Here is a 22,557-nt window from a genome sequence, read left to right as displayed (position 1 = left end):
GGGTGAGGGACCCTTCAAAGACTTGTGCCAATTATTCAAGGTTTATATATGTAATACAAAATCATGTTATGCATTTATATTATATAACCTATACTTTTCAGATTAATATATGTTTAATGTTGAGAACTCGGAAAAAAAGTGTTGAAACTTAGCGGTTAAGATACTTCCCTGTAACATGGCTAGATTACGTACTTGTCTTAACTACTTCTCGATTTGAAGACTAGCCCCACAAACCAACATAGGTTATTTCCGCATGATTTTAAGGATACCAAACATAGGATTACTCTAAGCTAAACATGTTTCAAGTTGGGGTTCTTACGATTCAGCAATTAAAAAGGAAACTGCATCTTGTTTTTCAACGACTCCGTCATAGAAATTTTATAGTTAAGCTTACTTAACTTGGTGTAATTCTACGATGAGTGACCTTCTCGAAATTTTTTTCAGAAGCAAAATCTAATTAATTTCTTTGCCTTTAGGGAAGCAAAGCCAAGATTCAGGAGAGAAGCGCATTAATAGGATTTGGCATGAACTGTTCCGCAGATTCCCACCCGTTCGCCATTTTGTTCTCAACTGTTCCCACCCAAAAAGAGAAGGACTTTTCCCTCTGGAGTAGAAAAATCATGATCGGAATAGTAGACCCAAAGCTATGAAACTTGGGTGTGGGTCTTTTGTCGTATGGATGAGGACAAAACATGCTAAAAGAATCCACGTTGGTTCGTGATGATAATTTTCACGAAGCAAAGGAATGTCGGGACTATCGAGTGTCGAATTCAAATTTCAAAACTTGGTTCAAATCATAGATACGAGACGTTACAGCTACATAATGTTTTTTTTTTTTTTTTTGGGTTAAATAGCCTAAAAAAATGACACGATTAAAATAATTTTTTAAAACATTAAAAAAAAAAAATTAAAATAGAGCTTATGATACAATAATCATCACACCGACCTTCTAAGTATCATGAAATATTAAATCATATATGGAAAAACTATTATTTTATAATTTTTTTAAAATTATTTATAGGTATCTTACTAATCACTCTCCTCCCTAGATTAGATTAAGATTAGTCAAAGATATTTGGTTAATTAATCACCCAAATAATGAGGGATTAATGATGGTATCTTAGAGACAAATCACAATCCATTACTAAATTAATATACTTTTAATAAATTAAGGCGTGGTTAATTAATTAGTCTTAATTTATAGACTATGCTTTACTTTAGGCACATCATTGGTTAATTATTCAACTCTCGTAATCATATATATAATTTCTTCATTACAAAGTTCATAGGTCGCTAATCATTTCATATTCAAACAAATTTATAGGAAATAATGTTAATATCGAGCAGTTTCAGTACACTAGACAAAGACTATGTGTTGATGGTTAGTAGACTCGAAGTCAAATTTTTTGAGTCAGTTTGAATTTGATGCTCCTCTGTATTCTAAAATACGGGTAAAGTTTATTGACGATCGTCCTTTCGAACTCCTGTAAATTTGTAGAGTTTGTAAAGACTCAACTATATGCTCGAAGTTTAAACAAAGTAAATTATAATCATAGCTTTTAATTCCTTAAAAACCCTAGCGTTATTATTTGATCAAACACTAACGAGAGATATAGTTGATTGTCGATGAGGAGGAGTTAACTAGTGACACGAGGTACTAACTCTTTTTTTATAATCTAAAATTAAACTAATTATATTTCAATTGAAATTAAATAATAAAAAAACTGAAATGTAACGTTATGTTCATAACTGAACTTCGCGAACGAAAAAAAGGAAAAGAACCCGACACGTGGCATACAGATGGATAAGGTTGTACGAATACGTGACGAAAACAGCAGGTAATTATATCATAGCCCAGTGGAGAATAGGGTCCCCTCGTTAGGGCACGGGTTTGCGAGGGAAGTGCTCCAAAAAGCTGAATTTTTTTCTTTTTTTAATTCCAACTTTTAGTTTACCATAAAAAAATAATTATATTAAATATATATATATATATATATATATATATATATTTTTTTTTTTTTTTTTTTTTTTTTTGAAAAAAAGAGACCCTACCCCTCCACCCAATTCCAAAAAAAAAAAAATTAATAATTAAAAATAATAATATCCAGACAATCCAACCAAAAAAATAGAGAGTTCTATTTGAGTGGTTCGAGTCACTACCCAACCAACTGAATATTTCAAGGTAGTCCAAACTTAACTCAAGTCATCTATGTACCCTACAAAGCGTCATATGAACAAAACAACGCTCTTCAAAAGACAAGACTGGGATCGAGGAATATAGTCAATATTTTATTGGAACAAATTCGAGTCGGAAAATAGTTTTTTTTTAATTATTTTAAGAATTATGTATTTGCAAAGAACACCTTGACAATTTTGGATTTTAGCAAGGAAGCCCTAATAAAGTGAAATAAAGAACGAAGGCTACTAGGATTGTGACACACGCATGCCCATGTGACATGCGACATGTGACATGTTGCAATTAATAATTCATCCTTAGCTCTTCTTTATATTTTTTTAGAATTATTTTATTTCAATAATATCATATAATAATAAAACTTTCACCAAAAATAAGTTTTAAATGTAAGTAATTTTCCCAAATATAAGTAAATTTTAAAGATTTGAAAATACATAATATTATCATACGAGGTCCATATAAATATAAATACGAGTTCAAAATCATAATATAAAAAATAGACTTTAATTTTATTTTTTAGAATCTAATAAGGTCCCATATATATGATATCAAACTTAACCCGACCCATCGATATCAATATTTTTCAATCATAGAACAATAATGAATACAAGTAGATTTAACCGACGAAACAATAAGATCTTAGGATTTAAATAGTTTAATAAATAAAAAAATATTTATTTATTTTTTTAGTATGAAATAAAATATATATAGATTTTAAAGTAAAAAAAAAACATTTTTATTTTTATAAATGATTGATGGAGACCTGGTTGGTAATTTAGAATATATATCTATTAGTTATTACATTTTATTATTTTAAAAATTTGTAATATGACTTGATGGATTTGCCACGTAAGAAATTTATTTTTTGTTTTTTAAATTTTTATTGGAACGGGAAATATTGAATATAACTAAAATTTAAAAGATGCCTTTTTTGACGATTAATGATTAGCCAGCTGGCAGTTTCCTTCTCTCGGTATGTAGTTTTACGGAATCGAGGGCGTGGATTTGACCCTTCCAGCCGATCCATTCCAAACAAACCCTCACGTGCACTCGCCTCCAGACTTGTCACTCTACGACTTTTTACACCCTTTAAATTAATCGCCGACTCCTCGTTCACCAATCAACCTCTCATAATTCTCAATAATTAATTCATTATTCCCTTTATTTTATTTTATTTTTTAAATTTTAGATCAAACTATTCTTAAAATATATTGAATTCTTTTGTACCTATTTGTACTTAGGTGTCATGCTAAACTATAAACTTGGTTTAAATGTTATTTAATAATATTTATAAAATTTAGAAAAATAGATTATTACCTTAGCAATGCACGGTAACCTGTGAATACCTGATATTTTTAGTTTTATGAAATTTTAGTTATTAATATAATATATAACATGGACTACTGGACAATTTAACTCAACCTAAAAATAGAGGGTTAGGTTGTTAACTCTATTGTAGTTGCTCACGTCACCAACTCCAAATTTTAGATTGGTCCAAATGTTTTTTGGAACTCAACCCATGTACACTGTACAAGCTGATGAATAAGATATGATTAAACGGGTTGTTTTTAATATCCACGTTACTCACATGAGATTAAATCTAAAACATCTACTTTTACGAAACAAATCCTTTTATCTTTTATCGAAAGTGGACGCACATCTTGAAATCTATGGTTTAGAATGGAAATTATTTATAATGTCCCTTGCTTGCTTTTTCTTTAATGGTCAATCAAGCTGGGATTCATTTATAAAGTGACCATAAATAAATAAATAAATAAAGCACTTAATTAACAGCCTTTATCAGGTCAATTTGACTTGGAACGTCGTCGTTTCTAGCTAGATATGCCCAAAAAAGCTCTTCAGATTTCCAATATTAAAAAATTAAAAAAAAAAAAGCCAGAAAGGAAGTGGCCATCTGTCACCTTTCATAATTCCTCATTTAATTAAAAGCTATAAATCCCAATTTTAAAAAATTAAAAAAATAATTATTATTTTACTTTTTATATACAAAAATCAATTTTAGTGTTGTGTTTTCCAAATAAATATATTTCTATTTTCAAATACCGAAGTTGATTCTGCTGTTCATAAAGTTCTTGAATTTAGCTTACTTTAGTATAATTTATAAAATTTTAATTACTTTTTTATTATAAAATTCCAATTTTATGAACCATTTTTTAAAATATTGGTAATTTTAGTAAATATTTACAAAAAAAAAAAAAAATTCATTCTCTATTTTTAATATAATTTTTATTAAAAAAAAAATAAATAATATAATAATATTTTATAAATAAAAATATAATATAATATTTAAAGATAAATTTTAAAAAATTTAAATTTTAATATTACAATTTTCTCTCTCTTCTGAAATGACAAATATGTTATATCCACCCTTTCTCTCTCCTCCCCCGTTATAAACTCTGGTTCGAAAGCCCCTTCGTTCTGAAATTGACAGATGAAGAGCGGCGTGGCCTGCAATTTCTGACACTTTTACCCCCCAATATGCTCCATTCTATCAAGTACCTCGCCGGCTCCCCCGGCCCCTCCGGCTTCGGCTCCAAATCCTCCGCCGAACACGTCACCGCCTCCGCCCTCCACCTCCCTTCCATCACCGCCATAATCACCGGTAAACTCAACTCCAACCTCCTCTCTTACTCTCATCGTTAAACTCTACTTAATCTCTTCTTCTTTCAGGCGCGACGTCGGGTATTGGCGCGGAAACGGCGCGGGTTCTTGCGAAACGCGGGGCTCGGTTAATCCTCCCGTCGCGGAACCTGAAGGCGGCCGAGGAAGCCAAGGCGCGGATCGAAGCTGAATGCTCTGGCTCGGAAATCATCGCCATGGCTCTGGATTTAAGCTCTCTGGCCTCTGTTAGAACCTTCGTTGCCCAATTTGAATCGCTGAATCTTCCGCTGAATCTCCTCGTGTAAATCTCTGAAGAATCCATTAATTTCTGTTTTCCTCTGTCAATTGGGATTTTAATTTTGAAAAATTTTCAGAAACAACGCCGGGAAATTCTCTCACGAGCACGCGATTTCGGAGGACGGGATCGAGATGACCTTCGCCACTAATTATTTGGGTAATTAAAAAAATTAAAATTAAAAAAATTATAATTAGAAATGGCGTATTAATGTTGTGAAGTGTTTTCAGGTCATTTTTTATTGACGAAATTGTTGGTGAATACGATGGTGGAGACGACGAAGGCGACGGGGATTCAGGGGCGGATTGTGAACGTGTCGTCGAGCATTCACGGCTGGTTCTCCGGCGACATTATCAAATATCTCGGCCAGATAAGCCGAAATAAATGGTAAATTTAATATAGAAAAGGGTTTTCTTTTAATTTGTTTATTAATTTACAAATTTATCATGCACACAATTAAAATTTTCAAATTTTAAGACATAAAATTTAAGTTTATATATTATAAATTAATTAATATGAAATTTATTTCAAATTTAATATAATATAATTTTTAATTTTTTTTTAACATAATAATAATAATTTAGTATAAAAAGGGTTTTCTTTTTTAATTTTTCTACGTTTATTGACTTTAAAAATAAAAAATAAAATTTATGAATTCACAAATTTATGGACACAAAATAAAAAAAAAAATTAGGATATTAAATTCAAATTTATATATAACAAAGTAGTTAATATAAAAATTTTCTGTTTTAAAATTTATTAAAAATGAATAAAAATGGTATTTAATTTAATAGAATATTTTTATTTTTTTGGGTAAAAAAAGATGGTAATTTTAAAACAGTTACTGTGGGTGAATTTCCAGCAGGAATTACGATGCGACACGTGCGTATGCGCTCTCTAAGCTTGCGAACGTTCTGCACACCCACGAACTTGCTCGCAGATTGAAGGTTCTTTACATTTATAATATTACTTAAATACCCCACTCTTCCTTCTTTATTATAGGGTTTAATTCGTCTTTTCCTACTCACCTTTGACTCATATATTTTCTTTTTTTATTTGCATTAATCATTATTATTGATTCTTTTCTTATTAATTTTCTTAATGAAAAAGTAATCCTTAAAAAAAAAAAAAAGTTTTAGTTTAAAATTTATTATACAAAATTAAAAATTGTAATTTAAGAATTCTTGCATGAATTTGGTTAATTATTATTATTTTATTATTTTAATTTAGAAAACGGGAGCTAATATTACTGTGAATTGCGTTCATCCGGGAATCGTTAGAACTCGACTCACTAGAGATCGTGAAGGTTTCATTACAGGTATGAATTTTATTTAATTTTTCCTTTTATTATTTATTAAAATTAATTGATTTAATTTGCAGATTTGGTGTTCTTTATAACTTCTAAATTGTTGAAGACAATTCCTCAGGTAATTAACTTAAACCTCTTAATAATTTTGATTAAAATTATAAGTCTTTATTGGCATGAGATCTTTTGGAGAAGTTCAAAATAAAGTCACGAGAGCTTATACATAAAAGGGATAATATCATACCATTGTGGAGAGTTGTGATTCTTAATAGTTCTGATGTTTTTCGTCTTCCACAGGCGGCGGCAACCACATGCTATGTGGCAGCAAACCCAAGACTGAGCAACGTCACCGGAAAATACTTTGCCGACTGCAACGAAGCCTCGCCGTCGAAACTCGCCGCTAGTCTGACAGAAGCCGCCCGTCTCTGGTCCGCGTCGGAGATCATGGTCAACACAAACTCAAAACTCGTTTTTAATCCAAACAATGCCTTGGACTAATTTAGTTTATTAAAAAAAAAAAATTAAATACCTCAAAAAATAAATATAAATATATATTGTTTGGTTAGGAGAGAGAATCTTAGTCTAGAAATGAAATATAAAATATAAAATATAATGGTAGATGGTAGGTAGACAAAAAGCAGGAGGAAGGTAGGAAGGTAGTGGAGGGAATGAATATATTTAGGTTTACAAATATAATATATAGTTTTTAGCTTTATTTTGTGTATAATATATAGTTTTTTTTAGGTTTTAATTTAATGTTGGTTGTGACATATAATAAGCCAAGTTAAGTGCTCTCTTTATACTTATATTTAATCATTGGACCCATCAAGTATTGGAGGATTTGGCTGTGTGTGAGATCATCTAATCATGATCATACTATGATTCAAGGGCCACATTTAAAGCAACCAAAAAAAAAAAGAAGGTGCCTTTAGTTTTAAATATAAAGACAGAGATTTAAATTATGCTGGTGTCCTTCAAATATAAAATACTAAATATGATAATATCATCGAACTAATTTTATAATTAACTTAATTAATTTTGTAAAAAGTTAGGTTTACGTTCTTAAATTTTGAAAATAAATTATCCTGACCAAAGAATTTAATGGTATTAAGACTAGTAATTATTAACTTTTTTTGATTTTTTTTGAATTAGTAACTATCAGCATCGTCTTGAATCCTATTTTTGAATTAGTTGGGTTAACCTGATGAAAAAAGTTTCTCTTTGTTCATTGTTTTAGGGTTAGCACGGATCAACTTAGAAGAACAAAATATTTTCCTTCTTGACTAACTAAAGACCAAATTTGAATTGAGATGCAACAATACATAAACAATCTATCGGTGGAGAAGATCGATCTATCGATCTAAGACAAAGAGAAATATCTACAAGAAAACGAGGCCATATGTACAGAGAACGGACAGCATTACGTCAGAAATAGGTCTAGCATATATTAGAAACAAGTCCGAACCTAAGTTAAATTTACAGCTAAAACCATGGTGATGGTTCACCCATCAACCTACTAGCAACGGGGAGAAAACATAGCATGTCACAAAAAAAGTTCGACACCTCCGGTAGCCAACAAGGTTTTGAAAACAAGTCATTTCTGAAAGCATAATCTAGAGGTCAAAGTAAATGATGTTTCATAGTTAACAGTCTTACGAAACGGAATTTTCAAAGAAACAGTAAACTATGTTTCATTCAGTACGACGTCTCTTTTTAGCTAGATTCTCAAATACCTGGTGGATATCTGCAGACGTAATTGGCTTCGACGAGTCGAACGATTCCTGCAACGTAGAACAGAACATATAACCAAGGAAAATACGAACACAAGCAAAGCAAACACATATAATGAGTGAATACCATGAATGTACGAATCTCATCCTTCATATCTGCAATGCCATTTAGAATCTCAATCTTCTCCACATGGCCCAGGTTATTAAACAACTTTAACTCAGCACCCTCTTGTTCCTGTAACTTCTCTTCCCTCTTCTGCTTTGCTATTTTCTCATACTCAGCAATGGAGTCCTCTTCATCTACCAAGAAACTAATGTTCTTCAGCTTGTAATTATTGATGCATTTTTCACATCTGCACAATGCACCCCTCCAGTTCTTTGAAAGAAACATTGGCTTGTTTTCAGCAATTATGGAAGCAGATGAAGAGGTTTCAAGCACACAACTATCAGTTTGAGTGTTATTATTCTCAGGAAGTTCACTAAGCAAGCTGTCCTTTCCAGCAGAGTGCCTTCCCACAGCCCAAATAGACGAAGGATATTGAATCAGGAAAGAACAAATTGCCGAACACACCGAGCATATAAAGTCCTCGTATAGGGGCTCCCCTTCTTCGTCTCTTGGAATCTGCAGAATGAACAAGTACAATGAAGTCGATGTTATTTCAAGGTTCACCAAATCTCGAGACTGGATCACGAAATCTTTTAATGATAAGCAACAAAACATTGTAAAACAACAAAAATGGAGAAACGAGACAAAATAATTGAAAAACCCATGGAAGGCTTTTGTGTTAACACACCTCATCTATGGAACTGAGACCAAGATGTTCCTCATGGAACCAATCCTCACACATACAGCACTGAATCATCTCCACCTGCTCTTCAACATCTGGATCGGGATAAGGGCGATTGCATATGCAGTACGATCCTTTAAAATTATGATTATATGAGTTGTTGGCATTTTCTACGTCTTTGTTTGAGAACAGCTTGCAGATGAAATCTCCAAATTTTGAATTTCCACAGTCGCACCTGAAGTTTCTTTTGGTCCATAATTCCACAATCTGGCCCAAGAGAACAATGATCACAATAAGATGGGGCGGAGGCGGGGGCGTTAAGAAGCCAAATACTTGGAGAGTTTAACATCATCGAAATAATTATTGACAATCGACAAGTAAACATGTTCTTAAATTGATAACCTAAATTTACAACATGACAAATACCCTAAATGTTTTTTCATAAGCAAAACCTGTGAGGTCCCACGTCGTTGGAGAGGGGAACGAAGCATTCCTTATAAGAGTGTGAAAACCTCTCCCTAGTAGATGCGTTTTAAAAACCTTGAAAGGAGCCCAAAAGAGAGCTAAAAAAGGATAATATATGCTAGCGGTGTGCTTGGGCTGTTACAAATGGTACCAGAGCTAGACACTAGGACGCTGACCCCCAAGAGGGTCGATTGTGAGGTCCCACATTGGTTGGAGAGGGTAACAAAGCATTCCTTATAAGGGTGTGGAAACCTCTCCCTAGTATACACGTTTTAAAAACTTTAAGGAGAAGCCCAAATAGGATAATATCTGCTAGCGGTGGGCTTGGGCTGTTACACAACCACATACAACAAGCTGGATCTTCAACAAATACTCGGTGTCGAAAAAGGGATCAGTTAAATATGGTAAAAAAGTACATCTTTTATATCATATGGATCATACTGCTTAAAAGCAATCTGAGCCATGGTATCTAAACCCCTGCATATCTAAACAGAGTTCCTTCTAAGAACATGTATACCTCATGTCCATCATGGCATGACAAGCTACAGGCTGTGCAAACTCCAGCATTTCCATCAGGGGTACAAGTTAGACATGAGAAAATGGCTTGTCTCTTCATATAACCCTTGCTGTAAGTACATTCCTTTCCTTCGTCGCCTCCCAAAACTAAATCCGCTTCCTTGATCAATAAAATGATAATAATAATAATAATCAGATACCGTGCACCCAAAATGAAGATACAGAAACAAGAAGAGGAGACATTAGAGTTGTATCATATTCTCTGTAGAAAGCCCAAATGACTTCGCTAATTGGAAACTTCAGAACAGTACAGGTGATCTGAATTCTAAGTATGTAACTATATCCTCTACTAACACTACGAACACACACAAAACGTCGCGACAGGAGATCGACTTACAATGAATTGGACGCTCCAATCGATTTTAAGAATTTTGATAAGTTTTGCGGCCATGAACCCTAATTATAGAAAACCCAGTTCGTCTCCAAGCCATTATGTCGCTAAATTTTTGGAAAACCAACCAATACTCAGACATCGAATTGAAAGAGGAGAAGAGCCAGAGTTACCAGCTCCTGTTCCTCAACTTCCTTCAGATACTCCTGAATAGAAATTGTTTGTTCGGTTTCGTCGTCGAAAACTTCCGCCATTTCAAATCAAACGATGTAGGAATTTTCAATAACACTCCACTATTGATAATCGAAACTAGTTCTCAGGATCCAAACCTGAAGACCAAACAAAACATTAATTACACTCAAAACCCCATAACGAAAATTCGAAAAGAAAACAGCGTAGGGAGATGCCCTAGAACGAAAGGGCGAGATCCCACCAAACTTGAAGAGAAAAAAATTACCTCATTTGGAGTTGAGAGACCGCTCCAGAACCTGAAGGCGATCATACAAGTAGCGTCGATTGAGAAAGGATTTTCCCCTCGTCGATAGATAAAAAATGGAATTGGGTTTGGATGAGCAGGGACTCTTACGGCATTCTCCCGCCACAATTAGCAAAAGTGGGCTCTTTCTTCGCTGAAATCAAATATATAGTTCGCTGATGGTTCCCTCCACTTCCAAGTCTTTGGGTTTTGGAATTTAGAGGAAGTAACTCAACTAACAAACCAAATAGAGAATGAATATATCATTTATTTCCATATTTTAATAACAATTTCATTTTCTTTTAAATCTCAATAATCTAAGACATTCGACCATTCAAGATGGAAGGACGACAGTCTCTCATACATTACCAGAAGGAGCTAGTGTGGAGAGCGTTAAGACCTAGAACAGTTAGTGATGGCACGATTTCACTGATTCTCTCCGTTGGAAGTCTTCACCTCTCCTAAAGAACAAACATTATTTAAGACCATGCTAACCAGAAATACACGACCGCATGTCAGTAGAATGCTTTTTTTTTCTTTTAGGCATCGAGAAGTTATGAGTAATTCTAATTTTGATTTGTCGCTTGGTCTCGAAAGTATCCGAAGATACTTATCATAAGTTTTAACAATACATCTTGACATTAGATTCAACAATATACCTTTTTCACCGAGCCGAAGTACAAGCTAAACTCCTTGAACTTTCCTACTCTATTTGAAGTAGAAACGATCCAGAAAAACATGAAAGCGGAGCTCGATTTCTTCGTAAATTAAAAAACGACCATTAACAGAAAAAGAAATAATTTGGTTCCTTCTCAGATCAAATATCAATTTTCCTACACTTTCCTAAGAGAAAGAACATATATTGAACTGCCAATGATCAGTAAAGGTAAGTTACACTTTCAAAATGGCATATTCTCCTGGAAAACTTCATGCCTATATGTGTATACATATATAAAATTCCACAACTGTTGAAGCTCTTAAAGCGCACAGATTTTGTATTAAAGCTATCCAACAACCAGATGGAACCCAGTTCATTTTAAACCAACCACTAAGTGCCTCTACGAGGACTGCAGTATCTTCTTGTAATCTTGGAATGTGCCATGGAATGGGTTTACTTTACCATCTGACACTGCCCACAGCTCCTCAACACTTCCCGATATCAGATGCTCGTCGTGACTCACCTGTAAACAGATATTGATCAATATACAGCAAGTGTAGAGATATGAACTTGGTGTCTCGATGTCAAGTTTCGTGGTAAGGTAGCTTAAGATTGACTGAAATGAACCGAACATGGATAAAATTAGGAGGGGGAACCGAACGTACCATGAGAATGCCTCCTTGAAACAAGACAAGGCCCTGAATCAGAGCCTCCACCGCATCCAGATCCTACACATTTTGACAACATTTAACCAAATAATTGTGGGGAATTTTGTTCTTACTTGATGCCACTATTTGTATATATTTGATGTATCAATAATCTTAAAGAGAACAAGAAGTAACCAGATGATTGGATGGCTCGTCAAGCAATATAATGTGCGGCTTCTTGAATGTGATCTTCGCAAAAGCAACTCTGCTTTTCTGACCACCTACATGATTCATCGTGATACATAAATATCCAGCGATAATTTTCCCAGAATAGCTTTGGGCTTCTGAGCAATAGAAGCTTTCAGGCTAGAACGTACTACATGGAATTGTCAAGGAAAGATACCAGATAGCGTGTACATAGGCTGAAGAGCAAGGTTTCCAGTTACACCAAATGAACCTAGGTGAGCTCGAAGCTTTTGCTCCGGCACGCCCTGCAAACAGACATGAATGAATTAGTTTTATCTTTTCCCTTGCAAAGCACAGATAAATTATGTACAAAAACTGCCTCAATATCTCTCCGGCCCCCAGCAGCATGAGCATAAGAAGCACGAGCACTTTAGTTTATCTAATATGTCCGTGTCCAACAAATGTAGAATACTGTTATACACTTATCTACACTACTGTTATAAACTTATCTAGAGATGTACACGGGATGGGACGAAAAACCTTCCCCATCCCTGTCCTTGCCTCTTCTTTCAATTCTCATCCCTGCGAAATTCCTTATTAACTCTTTGCAGTATTTTTTCATCTTGTTATACATATTTTATTTTAAAAATATTGATTAAAAAAAAAAAAAAGATAATGTTTATTTTTAATATAATTTATATTAAAAAATATAAAAGATTAGAATATTCCTAATTAAAAAATATTTCATATAAGCAAAGTATCCTATAATATTCCACCTAAATTCTAAAAACTCAAATTTCAATGTTATAACCTAGTATTTCCCACATATATTAATTTAATTTTGAGCCTTAGTTTTAATATATATATATATAAAATAAATGGTGGGGTTGGTGTCAGGAACAGAGAATACAATCCCCCATCTGTTTAGCTAACAGGAAAAGATATCTTCTCACTTCCTCCCCCATTCCCCATTTTAAACAGGATATATATAAACTTTTTAAAATGCATATTTTAATAAACGAATCATTTTCGTGTCCTTGCCCTAAATTTTTTTCAAAAGATATGTCACCGTGTCCATGTCATATCTATATCTCGAGTCTATATCTTTGCTTCTTAGGTCATTTTCCATACTGATCTTTGTATTACTTTTATTCATTTTTCTTTTATTGACCATAGGTGGCCAAGTATCTCAACTCATCTTGCATACGACAACAACTTGATCATATCAAATAACAGCTGATGTCGTTAAAACACCATATAATAATATCCAGAGTGGTTTAGACTCCATAGTTTAAACTCTAAACCTCAAAGGTATTTGGGTGTAAGCATTTTTGTCAGTCCGTCCAAACCTCTTATTTCTTACAAGCATAGTTTACACAAAGCAATTATGATATTTCTACTATCACTTCACTTACAAGATCGATTTTAAATGAGTTGAATGACACCCAAAGAAAGGTTTCAGTCCAGAAAAAGGGTTGACTAAGAAATTTGCCAAACAAATATGAAGCTAGCTATTTCTCGCAAGGCTTAAACCAATACACATAGAGACTAGAGGGTGATGGAGTATAACCAATTTTCTTTTCTAATCTAGGGAAGAATATCAACAAGGTCAAAGTCCATCAGGAAGCTAGAGACAATACTGAATACAGTAGAGCAACTTGACAAATCCGTAATCATACCTTTTCATGATCAAAACGTCACTTAGAACATTGTTTATATAAAAGAAAAACAACAAACAGAAAATATAGACGTGACAAGTGAACTCACTGGAAAGCAACGCATCATGTACAGAAGTGGATTTGAAGACAAGTCTAATCCATCAACATGGTGCTGACTAAAGACAGCTATTCGAACCTGTAGACAATAAGTTAGTCAACACATAATCATGAAACTTAAGTTTTCATTTTCTTTTCCCTGAGTCTTAAGAAAAGATGAGCTACAAAGGAGGGGAGGATATGCCATTCGATAATCATTCCACCAAGCGCCAAAGAGAGTACTATCCAATTAAGGTGATTATAATTAAATAAACAAATAAACTAATTAAGGTAACAAAAAAACAGCTCAATAATGTCTAAACATTAAAAACGGAAAAATGTATAAACGTAAAATACCATAGTTCCAAACTACATTAACACAAAAATTGAAATATCAGGGTCATATTGATATTTGATATAGAACCATCACAGTTAATTTTTCACTTAGAAGCATCGAAGTTACTTTTTCCACTAGCATCCAGCTCTGAAACCCAAGGAGAAAAATACCTTAGCTGAACGAAAAACAGTTCCAGAGGTGGGTTGAAGTTCCCCAGCAATTAATTTGAGGATAGTTGATTTACCAATGCCATTTGGACCAACCACTGAAGAAGAAGTTGGAAGTCTAATCAGAGGAATGGTGCAGCTATGATATATAATATATCAAATGCTAGAACTAAAAATAATGAAGGATATGAATAAGAGGAACATGGAAGCCAAGACCCAAAAGCAGAAAAACTACAGGTTTACATACTGAACAATCCAAAAGCCCTATACATGTGAAAGAATACAAAATTCAGATTCCCTTACTTGCTATTCGACTGTCAAGATCAATCCCAAAATTCAGATTCTTGAACAATATGGGTCCACCTGGATAGCCAAATGATGCATCACTGCAGTCCCGAAGAAGAGACATCAGAAGGATTTAAGAACAATAATTATGTGCAACAATCATCTTAAGCAAGGATAGTTACACCATCTCATATCTCATTAAGCAGCATAAGAACGCATAATCTTTCAAACATTTTGTCATTAAATGTGATTTTAATGCTTCATATGCACAAATTCTCAAAACAAACATAGTTATACCAGTATTCCCGAGCATCCTCATTAAATTTTCTTGCAAAACAAACACAATTGTCCAAGGATGCCAAATGTCAAAGGTCCCAAGCATCTGAACATCGAACATCTAGAAATGTTGAGTACCCTAATTCCCAACATTTACAGCCCCTTATTGATATCCTCTTCTATAATTTTCCGATCTTCTACAATAAATATGGTAAAAAAAACATATATTGTTTCAATAATTCAATCACATTTCTAGGATTGTGTATTAGAAAGACACCAGCAGCCTATGCAATCACAATTTTGAAAATTTTCAAGTTCAACCACCAATGGTTAAAGGAAAGGATAACTAACATGACTGTCAAGAATTTCAAACAATCTCGACAACTATCTAATCATATAACCAAATTTCTTAGATTTTCAGCATTCAAGTGCGGGACTTTGTTTTCCATTTTTTAATTAAATGGAACTTCCATAGACTAGCACGTTCCTTTGCTGGACTCCTAGAGTTTAAAAAAAAAAAAAAAAAATCCAGTAAGAAGGATATTTGCTGGACTCAAAGTAGACCTCTGAGCCTTCCTCAACAAAATATTTCAAAAAAGAAAAAGAAGGATAACTTGAAGAAATTGAAAACTGAGATTTTTACTAGAACCCTTAAAAACGCGCTCTTTTCCACATAACATTAGGCTCTAAGAAGTGTGGTCAAAGTCATTTTGCAAGCAAAGCCTCATTAGGAAGTCTTGGGTTTCCTATACCCAACTTCCCCATGCCGAATGGTTTTGAAACCGCGTCCACCTAACCAGATGATAAGCTCCCCCTCAAACCCTTCCCACAGAAAATCTCTAAACTTCTCACAAACCTTGCTCACTGGAACAGGCATCCAAAACAAAGATAAGAAATAACTCGAGATACCACTAGAACTGACTGTATAAGCATTAGTCTTCCCTCATTGGAGAAGAAAACAATTTTTTCATAAACTCTTATCTCTTCTGATCCTTTTCCACCATAGGTTTTTAAAAAGTTCGACACTTCGGGTTACAAACCAAGGGGAGCCCAAGATAAGAGCAAGGGCCTCATAACCTACCAAGGAAGCCCATGAATTAAACTTCACAAGGTCATAGTTTAAGCCGATGGAGTTTTTACCGTTGTTAATCTTACGGCTTGAATAGATTTGCCGAATGACAAAAAACAATTAAGATCAATGAAGGGCCTATCATAATCTGAACGGAAAAATGGGTGTCGTCGTAAAATTGAAGATGAGACGGCTGAATTTACTACTTTCCCGCCTTAAACCCTTATCACCTAATACTTGGGACATCCACCACAAGAAGAAAGATGAAGTGTGAAAGAGGGTCTTGACTTAGGCCTCCAAACACCAAAATCTTATGCAATAACATATCCGAGAACTTTATTTCTACCCACAGCCATTCTTCTTTGAGACTTTATCCACAAAGTCCCAATCCATATGATCATAAGCTTTCTCAAAATTGATCTTAAAGATAACCCTCCACCTTCCTAGAGTAAAGATGAAGCCAAAACATAAGGATCATCAAGAAATATAATCAAAAGTAATAGCTTAATGCTTTCGAATTGGTACCAATTAAACAAGAATAATAAATGGCTATAGTACAACAATGCCATCACTTGACAAAATAATGTCAAAGAGCAACAATAGGCAGCATAAACTATCTCACCTGAAGCTTATTATAGGTGGACCTGGCCTGTCATCTGGCGTTGGGAACTCAAATTTGTAGCTGGAAATTAAAAAGTAAGTTCCATTACGGCCATAATAGTGTATTCAATGCTCGAGTAAGTTGATCACTAAATGAAATTAGTACGTACTCAGGATCATTTATAACTTCATCCACATGACCAATTCGCTCCAGAGCCTGAGATTAGAATTAGAAGCTTTAAAGCACGCAATGTTGTGGACTTCAATACACCATAAGAATTCCTAATTTTAAATTGTGAAACTAAGCAGTGATTATCTCAACATTAAACCCTTCAAATTCAACGGTAGTACCTTGATCCTTGATTGAACAAGAGATGCCCTCTTCGCATTGTATCTGAACTTATCGATAAATGTCTGCAGTGTAAAATATACATTCAGGATAACAAAGGTTAATATCATCTTTAAAACAATCAGCAAAGCAGAGAGACAAGACATCTCACAAATAAGAAGAAAAAAGAAGTATATTTTTAGTAGAAGGTCAAACAGAGTAAATAATGTCAAGACAAGCTGACAAAGTGAAGAATCAGTTGAAAAGGGCAAGCACATTAGCAGAAAGAACCAAGTAAATGATCATTATAGCACAAAGTTCATTCAATTCTAACATCCTCTATTTAATAATTGAAGAAGATAGCGTAACAAATTCTTTTTTTTCAAATAAATAAAATAATAATACATAAACAAACAAAAGAGACTGGTCACAAAAATCATCTGAAAAGATGAAGTGGAAAGCAAATGAAATGAACAAAACATGGGCCCAGAGATGGAAAACACTATCAAGCAAGGCAAGTCTCGCCTTATGAAGAGACGTGAAATAACAAGAAGCAAACTAAAAAAACTACCTTTAGAGTCTACAAAATTGTATTATTGAACTAAAATTCAAAAATAGTAGGAAGGGATATGATGTTGATCCTCTAGTTTCTACGTTTCTCTTTTGAGCGTCGATGACAAATTCTTTTTGTAATTCTCTGTTAGGACTTATTTTACTTGATTGGAGACCATTTTCCTTTAGGGGTGTTCCAATTGTGGGATTAGTTTTTTTTACATGCCCTCTTTTTCTTTCATTTTTTCTCAATGGAAGTTGCTTTTCATTGATTTAAAAAAATTAAAATAAATAATAAAAAAACAGAAGGAAGCATGCTTGCACAAGGAAATTCGTTCATATGCAGCATTAGGTGGTAAATTAAAACAAGCAGACTTATAACCACATAAGCAATCCGTAAATCCCTGCAAACAGAATCCATTGCACATGTAGAAGACATCAAGAGAGAAAAGAAAGCCAATTGAGCTGTCTTTTGTTTTGGTGCAACCTGCATATGAGTTCGTGTCCGTTCATTTGCCTCAAATGCTTTCTGTTGGTTCTTAAGTTGCTCTTCTCTTGTCCTCTCAAATGTATCATAGTTACCTTTATAGGTTGTTAATTTTTGCCCTTGAAGATGAAGGATGTCAGTGACTACCTGAAAAAGGGTCCGTTGGTTATCTGAAAGCAAGTAGTATTGAAAACCAAAAATATTGTTTATAAGATATAAAGCAAGCAACAATGTAAATAAATAACTTTACCGTGTTCAAAAATTCTCTAGCATGAGAAACAACTATGATTGTTTTAGGCCATTTCACAAGGTAGGATTCCAACCAGAGAACAGCATGAAGATCAAGATGGTTCTGTGAGAGGAAAAGATGACAAAATAATTGAAACATTAAACAGAAGCCCCACAGTAAACCCAATTTGTTTTTGTTGTGTGTGTGGGTGGGGGGTTTGCTGGGTTGCACATTGAAAATTAAGATACATCACATACTGTGGGTTCATCAAGTAGCAGCAAATCAGGCTCTATGAACAACGCACGTGCAAGAGCAATACGCATTCTCCAACCTCCTGAAAATGCTTTGGTTGCTTGCCGCTGCATTTCTGGGGAGAAACTCAGGCCCTTCAAAATTTTCAAAAGATGTGTCAAATATGACTTATATGTAAATAAATAGGCTAATAACAATTTATTAACTTTTCTTTGTTCTTTTTTTCCCAGAAACGGTACATCAGAATCCATGGTATTATTACTGCAGTAAATGTCAAAGGGCAGATTGTCAAATACATTTTTCATGCACGGCGTATCACTGTACATGAAAGCAACTAAGTCAAAGACAAGAAGCCAATATATTACTGGAACATATACACCAAAAAATAAGGAAAATATAAAGGTCAAGATTTAAAACAAAACAAACAAAATCATAACTTTTCACCTAGAATTAATTACAAGAAATAGCCCATAGGCCAAGCTTAGAACAACTACAACAACTAGAATTAATTGCAAAAGGTTTATGGTTACATAACAAGTTGAAGAAGCATGAAACCTAGCAAGAGGAAAGAAATGATCCAATCTCTACAACTATCATTGAAAACAATACGGTTAATTTTAAATCAAATCAACAAAAAAGCAGCCTATCACATTGTACGGAAAATATTTTCTTGGATTATAACAGATGCAGGAGCTGATCTATGCACTCAAGGTGGGGGAATGGTCCAACTGATGAAATTTTTTTTTGAAGATGGCATACCACGGAATATGGATCATGGCTGAATAAGCGATGTAGAGAGCGGTAATTATGCATGAGAAGTTGATGAAGTTTAGTATAAAATGCTTTATACAAAAATAAAATAATTGAAATCCATAAAGGTAAACGTCTTAAACTCACCGCAAGAATGGAAGCAGCACGTGCCTCTGCAGAATAAGCATCAATAAACTCAAGTCTTTTGTATATTTCTTCAAGCCTTTGTGCAATGCCATCTTTGTCAACAGTCGCATTGCTTTTTGCATCCTGTAGGGCTAGAAGATGAGCTTCCTCTCCCAAAAGTTGGGTTCTCTCAATATCTGAGTTTAAAACACACTGCAATGCTGTTGTATCATCACCAACAACTTCCTGCTCTACATGTAATATCTGGCAATTCTGAGGAATACCATCAATGGCATGCATAGCCATAGCCCTAAGAAAAGTTGTCTTCCCCGTACCATTTCTTCCTATAAGACCTGCACTCAGAGGCCATGGATTCTAGTATTATTAAGATCCTCCAAGATAGTTACTAATTACAAATGATTTGTGAATATGTATGTGCAATGCTTGTATTTAAATTAATGGTGAATTTGTATGTTGCCTCAAGAATAAATTCCACGACTCAGTATTCGAATTCCACTAATCAGTAATTGATGCCTCTTTTTTGAGAGAGAGATGGCAAATAACAGGATATTTAGTTTTGAAATTTTGGCTTCCCAGCCAATTATCCTTCCAGAATAATGCCTTGTCTCCCTTGCCAATGTCAAAAGATATGTGTTTGTGCAGAAGCTGCAATAATATTTCAATAGATTTCCACGGACCTCTTGAGGAGAATAATGATTTCCTACCCAATTTCTCAACCACAAAATTTTCAGATAGTCTAAACGTGATGCTACATTTACATCTTTTGTGTGGAAAAGATATCAAACAAAAATGGTTTATTACTAATATCACAAAGCCGGATGCCAGTAGGGGTAAGAAATGGTTCACTGAAGTAAAACTCCTTTCTCAATATCTTAATCCTCCCCCAGCACGAACCCTCTATAGATAATGAAGCAACTACTTACAAAGAGAGGTTGGTGAGCAGCATTAATCTATAAAATAATTTCATGGTTGAAATTATGAACCTCTACGTTGTTCCACCCCACTAAAAAGGCAAAAGTAGAACCACAAAGTGATCAAACTAAGGCGTCAGGGAGAGCCAATCAACTTAATTTGCAACCCACCGTCAACTATGAAAAAGCAGATTGCAGCGAATACAGTAGGGGTGACAAGGGGTGACAAGGTATTTAGTGTGTTCCTATCATGGGGTGTTAATGGGCTCAAGGGGAAGAAAAATTCCTATCTAACTCAAAGGACCCATTTTCTAGTAGGGGTATGTATGCAAAAAAACCAAGAAATGGAACCAAATCAAGTCAAGTCGACTATTGTGTCCAGGTTTCTAGAATTCTCAGTTTCCTCAGTACCTTTTTTATTAAAAAAAAAAAAAAACTGATATCTTTGTTTTCAATTTGGTTTGGTTTTTCAAATATTTATGTATCAGCAGTTATCATGTTGAGATCTTTTTTTCAAGTAACTTTTCTACCTTTTAGAGTTATATATAAATCCAATCAAACAGAGTGGAAAAACTAAACTCACCATAATGCCTTCCAAATGACAGTGTGACTGTACCATCCACAATCAAATCACGCCCACCAACAGAAATATTGAAATTCTCCATATGAATATCTTTGACATTAGGTCCGTTGCCACTATCGTGATTAACACGTATTACAGGCATTCCTGCCCTGGCTGCCTCCATTTCAGCTAAATGCATTTGGTATTGCGCCTGATGATTAAAAGAAAGCATTTGAAGCTAGTTAAGGAATCCATCAGCGTTGTCCATGGCTAGCAAGTGTTTCATAACAGCAATGACCATATTTTAAAAGGTAACCACAAAACATCAATGATTTTTCACCTCTCTTTGACGCTCTTCCTTCCTCTTTCTCCTTTCTAGTTTTAATCGGTCACGCTCAGTCAGTACAGGACCATCAGTAACTTCAGGCTTCTTCTTTGGAACCTGCTCTTCATCCATTCCTTCGTTCATTCTCATGGGTGTTACAAGACTGCGCACAGCTGGCTTAGGCTTGACCAGTCCATGCTTCCCAAACTTTTCTGAGATTCTACTACAAACCTACATAACTCCCAGGTATCAGAACAATATAGTTTCAAAGATAAAGTCGTTTCAATTTGCCAATATAATAACCATCGAAGTAACCACAAATCGATGGAAATCATTATCTCAGAGTAGATAGCTATAGTGAATTCTAAATTAATCCTGATTGTACAAGTTTCCTCCGACCACATAATCCAATAAACAAACTAATCACTTGACAACGTGAAAAATCTCAATACAACCGCCATAAAATTGACAAGCCGCGAACAGAGACACGATATAATACTTGAACTATTTCCTACATTTTCAGAGTAATCAATCAAACCACTGTACAACTAACCGTGCGGCATTCGGTGAAGTCGGTAACGCATCCAGCACCAACGAGAAGCTCACCCAGAGCATCAAAAGCTCCTTCGCCATCCTCACCAAACTCGAAATCCTCGTCCGCAAGAACATTAATAATGTAATCGATGATGGGCTCATCCACATCCTGGGTTCTCTGTCCAAGGACCTCGTGCACCACTGCGCTCGCCACCTCCGTCATCTCGAGAACCCAAATTTGAGTGGGGCTCTTGATCAAATGAAGATTGGCTGCTGATTCGAGGGCTTTAGCACAATTTTCCCTCCTTCAGCAGGGGACTCGCGGCCTTCCAGCTCCAGCAGCTGTTCGATTTGTGAAAGCGAGAAGCGACGCGAAGACGGCTATAGATGTTTGTGTCTCCCTTAAACCTCGATCTTTTTTCCCCTCATTTCTAGATTTTTTTTTTTTTCTCAATTTTTTATTTATTTTTAATTATATGATTTAAAAATTCTCTCTCTCTTCATCTGTCTATCAAAATATATATATATATATATATATATATATATATATTTGGTCATTTTTCAAATACTCACAATCAATTAAAAAGACAATAAGATGTAGTGTAATATATATTGTCTATTCTCCTCGTTAGCAGATATTGTCTGATTTTGCGTTACATATCGCCGTCAGTCTCACAATTTTAAAATACATCTAGTAGGGAGATGTTTCCATAGGAATG

At 34.4% G+C, this 22,557-nt stretch overlaps 3 protein-coding genes across 6 annotated transcripts; 1 reads left to right on the top strand and 2 right to left on the bottom strand.

The window, feature by feature from the left end:
- Nucleotides 1-1,421: 1,421 nt before the first annotated feature.
- Nucleotides 1,422-10,960, bottom strand: LOC111435811 (putative E3 ubiquitin-protein ligase UBR7). 2 transcript variants are annotated; one of them, XM_023073373.1, is made up of 8 exons: nucleotides 10,765-10,960; nucleotides 10,481-10,636; nucleotides 9,918-10,076; nucleotides 8,942-9,202; nucleotides 8,275-8,769; nucleotides 8,107-8,198; nucleotides 7,801-7,806; nucleotides 1,422-1,433 (listed from the first exon to the last, which is right to left on the bottom strand). In XM_023073373.1, exons 2-6 carry the CDS (start codon nucleotides 10,559-10,561, stop codon nucleotides 8,109-8,111), a joined length of 1,086 nt encoding a protein of 361 aa, XP_022929141.1. In that variant the 5' UTR covers nucleotides 10,562-10,636; nucleotides 10,765-10,960; the 3' UTR covers nucleotides 1,422-1,433; nucleotides 7,801-7,806; nucleotides 8,107-8,108. The 2 variants fall into 2 exon arrangements, with proteins under 2 accessions (XP_022929141.1, XP_022929140.1); XM_023073372.1 differs by lacking the exons at nucleotides 1,422-1,433; nucleotides 7,801-7,806 and having other exon boundaries at nucleotides 7,841-8,198.
- LOC111435812 (short-chain dehydrogenase TIC 32, chloroplastic-like) lies at nucleotides 4,584-7,223 on the top strand. 3 transcript variants are annotated; one of them, XR_002709124.1, is made up of 9 exons: nucleotides 4,586-4,817; nucleotides 4,886-5,117; nucleotides 5,191-5,270; nucleotides 5,342-5,498; nucleotides 5,974-6,058; nucleotides 6,342-6,429; nucleotides 6,492-6,538; nucleotides 6,715-6,973; nucleotides 7,032-7,223. XR_002709124.1 is itself a non-coding variant. In XM_023073376.1 (8 exons), the coding sequence occupies exons 1-8, from the start codon at nucleotides 4,694-4,696 to the stop codon at nucleotides 6,913-6,915; spliced, it is 1,011 nt and encodes a 336-aa protein (XP_022929144.1). In that variant the 5' UTR covers nucleotides 4,584-4,693; the 3' UTR covers nucleotides 6,916-7,223. The 3 variants fall into 3 exon arrangements, 2 of the variants coding, with proteins under 2 accessions (XP_022929144.1, XP_022929143.1); XM_023073376.1 differs by having other exon boundaries at nucleotides 4,584-4,817; nucleotides 5,977-6,058; nucleotides 6,715-7,223; XM_023073375.1 differs by having other exon boundaries at nucleotides 6,715-7,223.
- A 666-nt stretch (nucleotides 10,961-11,626) lies between the features above and the next one.
- LOC111435807 (ABC transporter F family member 3) lies at nucleotides 11,627-22,246 on the bottom strand. The gene is made up of 17 exons (XM_023073368.1): nucleotides 21,858-22,246; nucleotides 21,320-21,535; nucleotides 21,001-21,190; nucleotides 19,507-19,838; nucleotides 18,615-18,743; nucleotides 18,379-18,480; nucleotides 18,129-18,275; nucleotides 17,113-17,175; nucleotides 16,932-16,978; nucleotides 16,784-16,843; nucleotides 14,835-14,917; nucleotides 14,535-14,629; nucleotides 14,041-14,127; nucleotides 12,491-12,578; nucleotides 12,283-12,368; nucleotides 12,106-12,168; nucleotides 11,627-11,963 (listed from the first exon to the last, which is right to left on the bottom strand). Exons 1-17 carry the CDS (start codon nucleotides 22,059-22,061, stop codon nucleotides 11,841-11,843), a joined length of 2,115 nt encoding a protein of 704 aa, XP_022929136.1. The 5' UTR covers nucleotides 22,062-22,246; the 3' UTR covers nucleotides 11,627-11,840.
- Between the last annotated feature and the right edge of the window lie 311 nt (nucleotides 22,247-22,557).

The sequence above is a fragment of the Cucurbita moschata genome, unplaced genomic scaffold (assembly GCF_002738365.1).
Source record: "Cucurbita moschata cultivar Rifu unplaced genomic scaffold, Cmos_1.0 Cmo_Scf00050, whole genome shotgun sequence".
Taxonomy (NCBI): domain Eukaryota; kingdom Viridiplantae; phylum Streptophyta; class Magnoliopsida; order Cucurbitales; family Cucurbitaceae; genus Cucurbita; species Cucurbita moschata.
The sequence above is the reverse complement of the archived record's forward strand: the minus strand, read 5'-3'. Positions and strand labels throughout refer to the sequence as shown.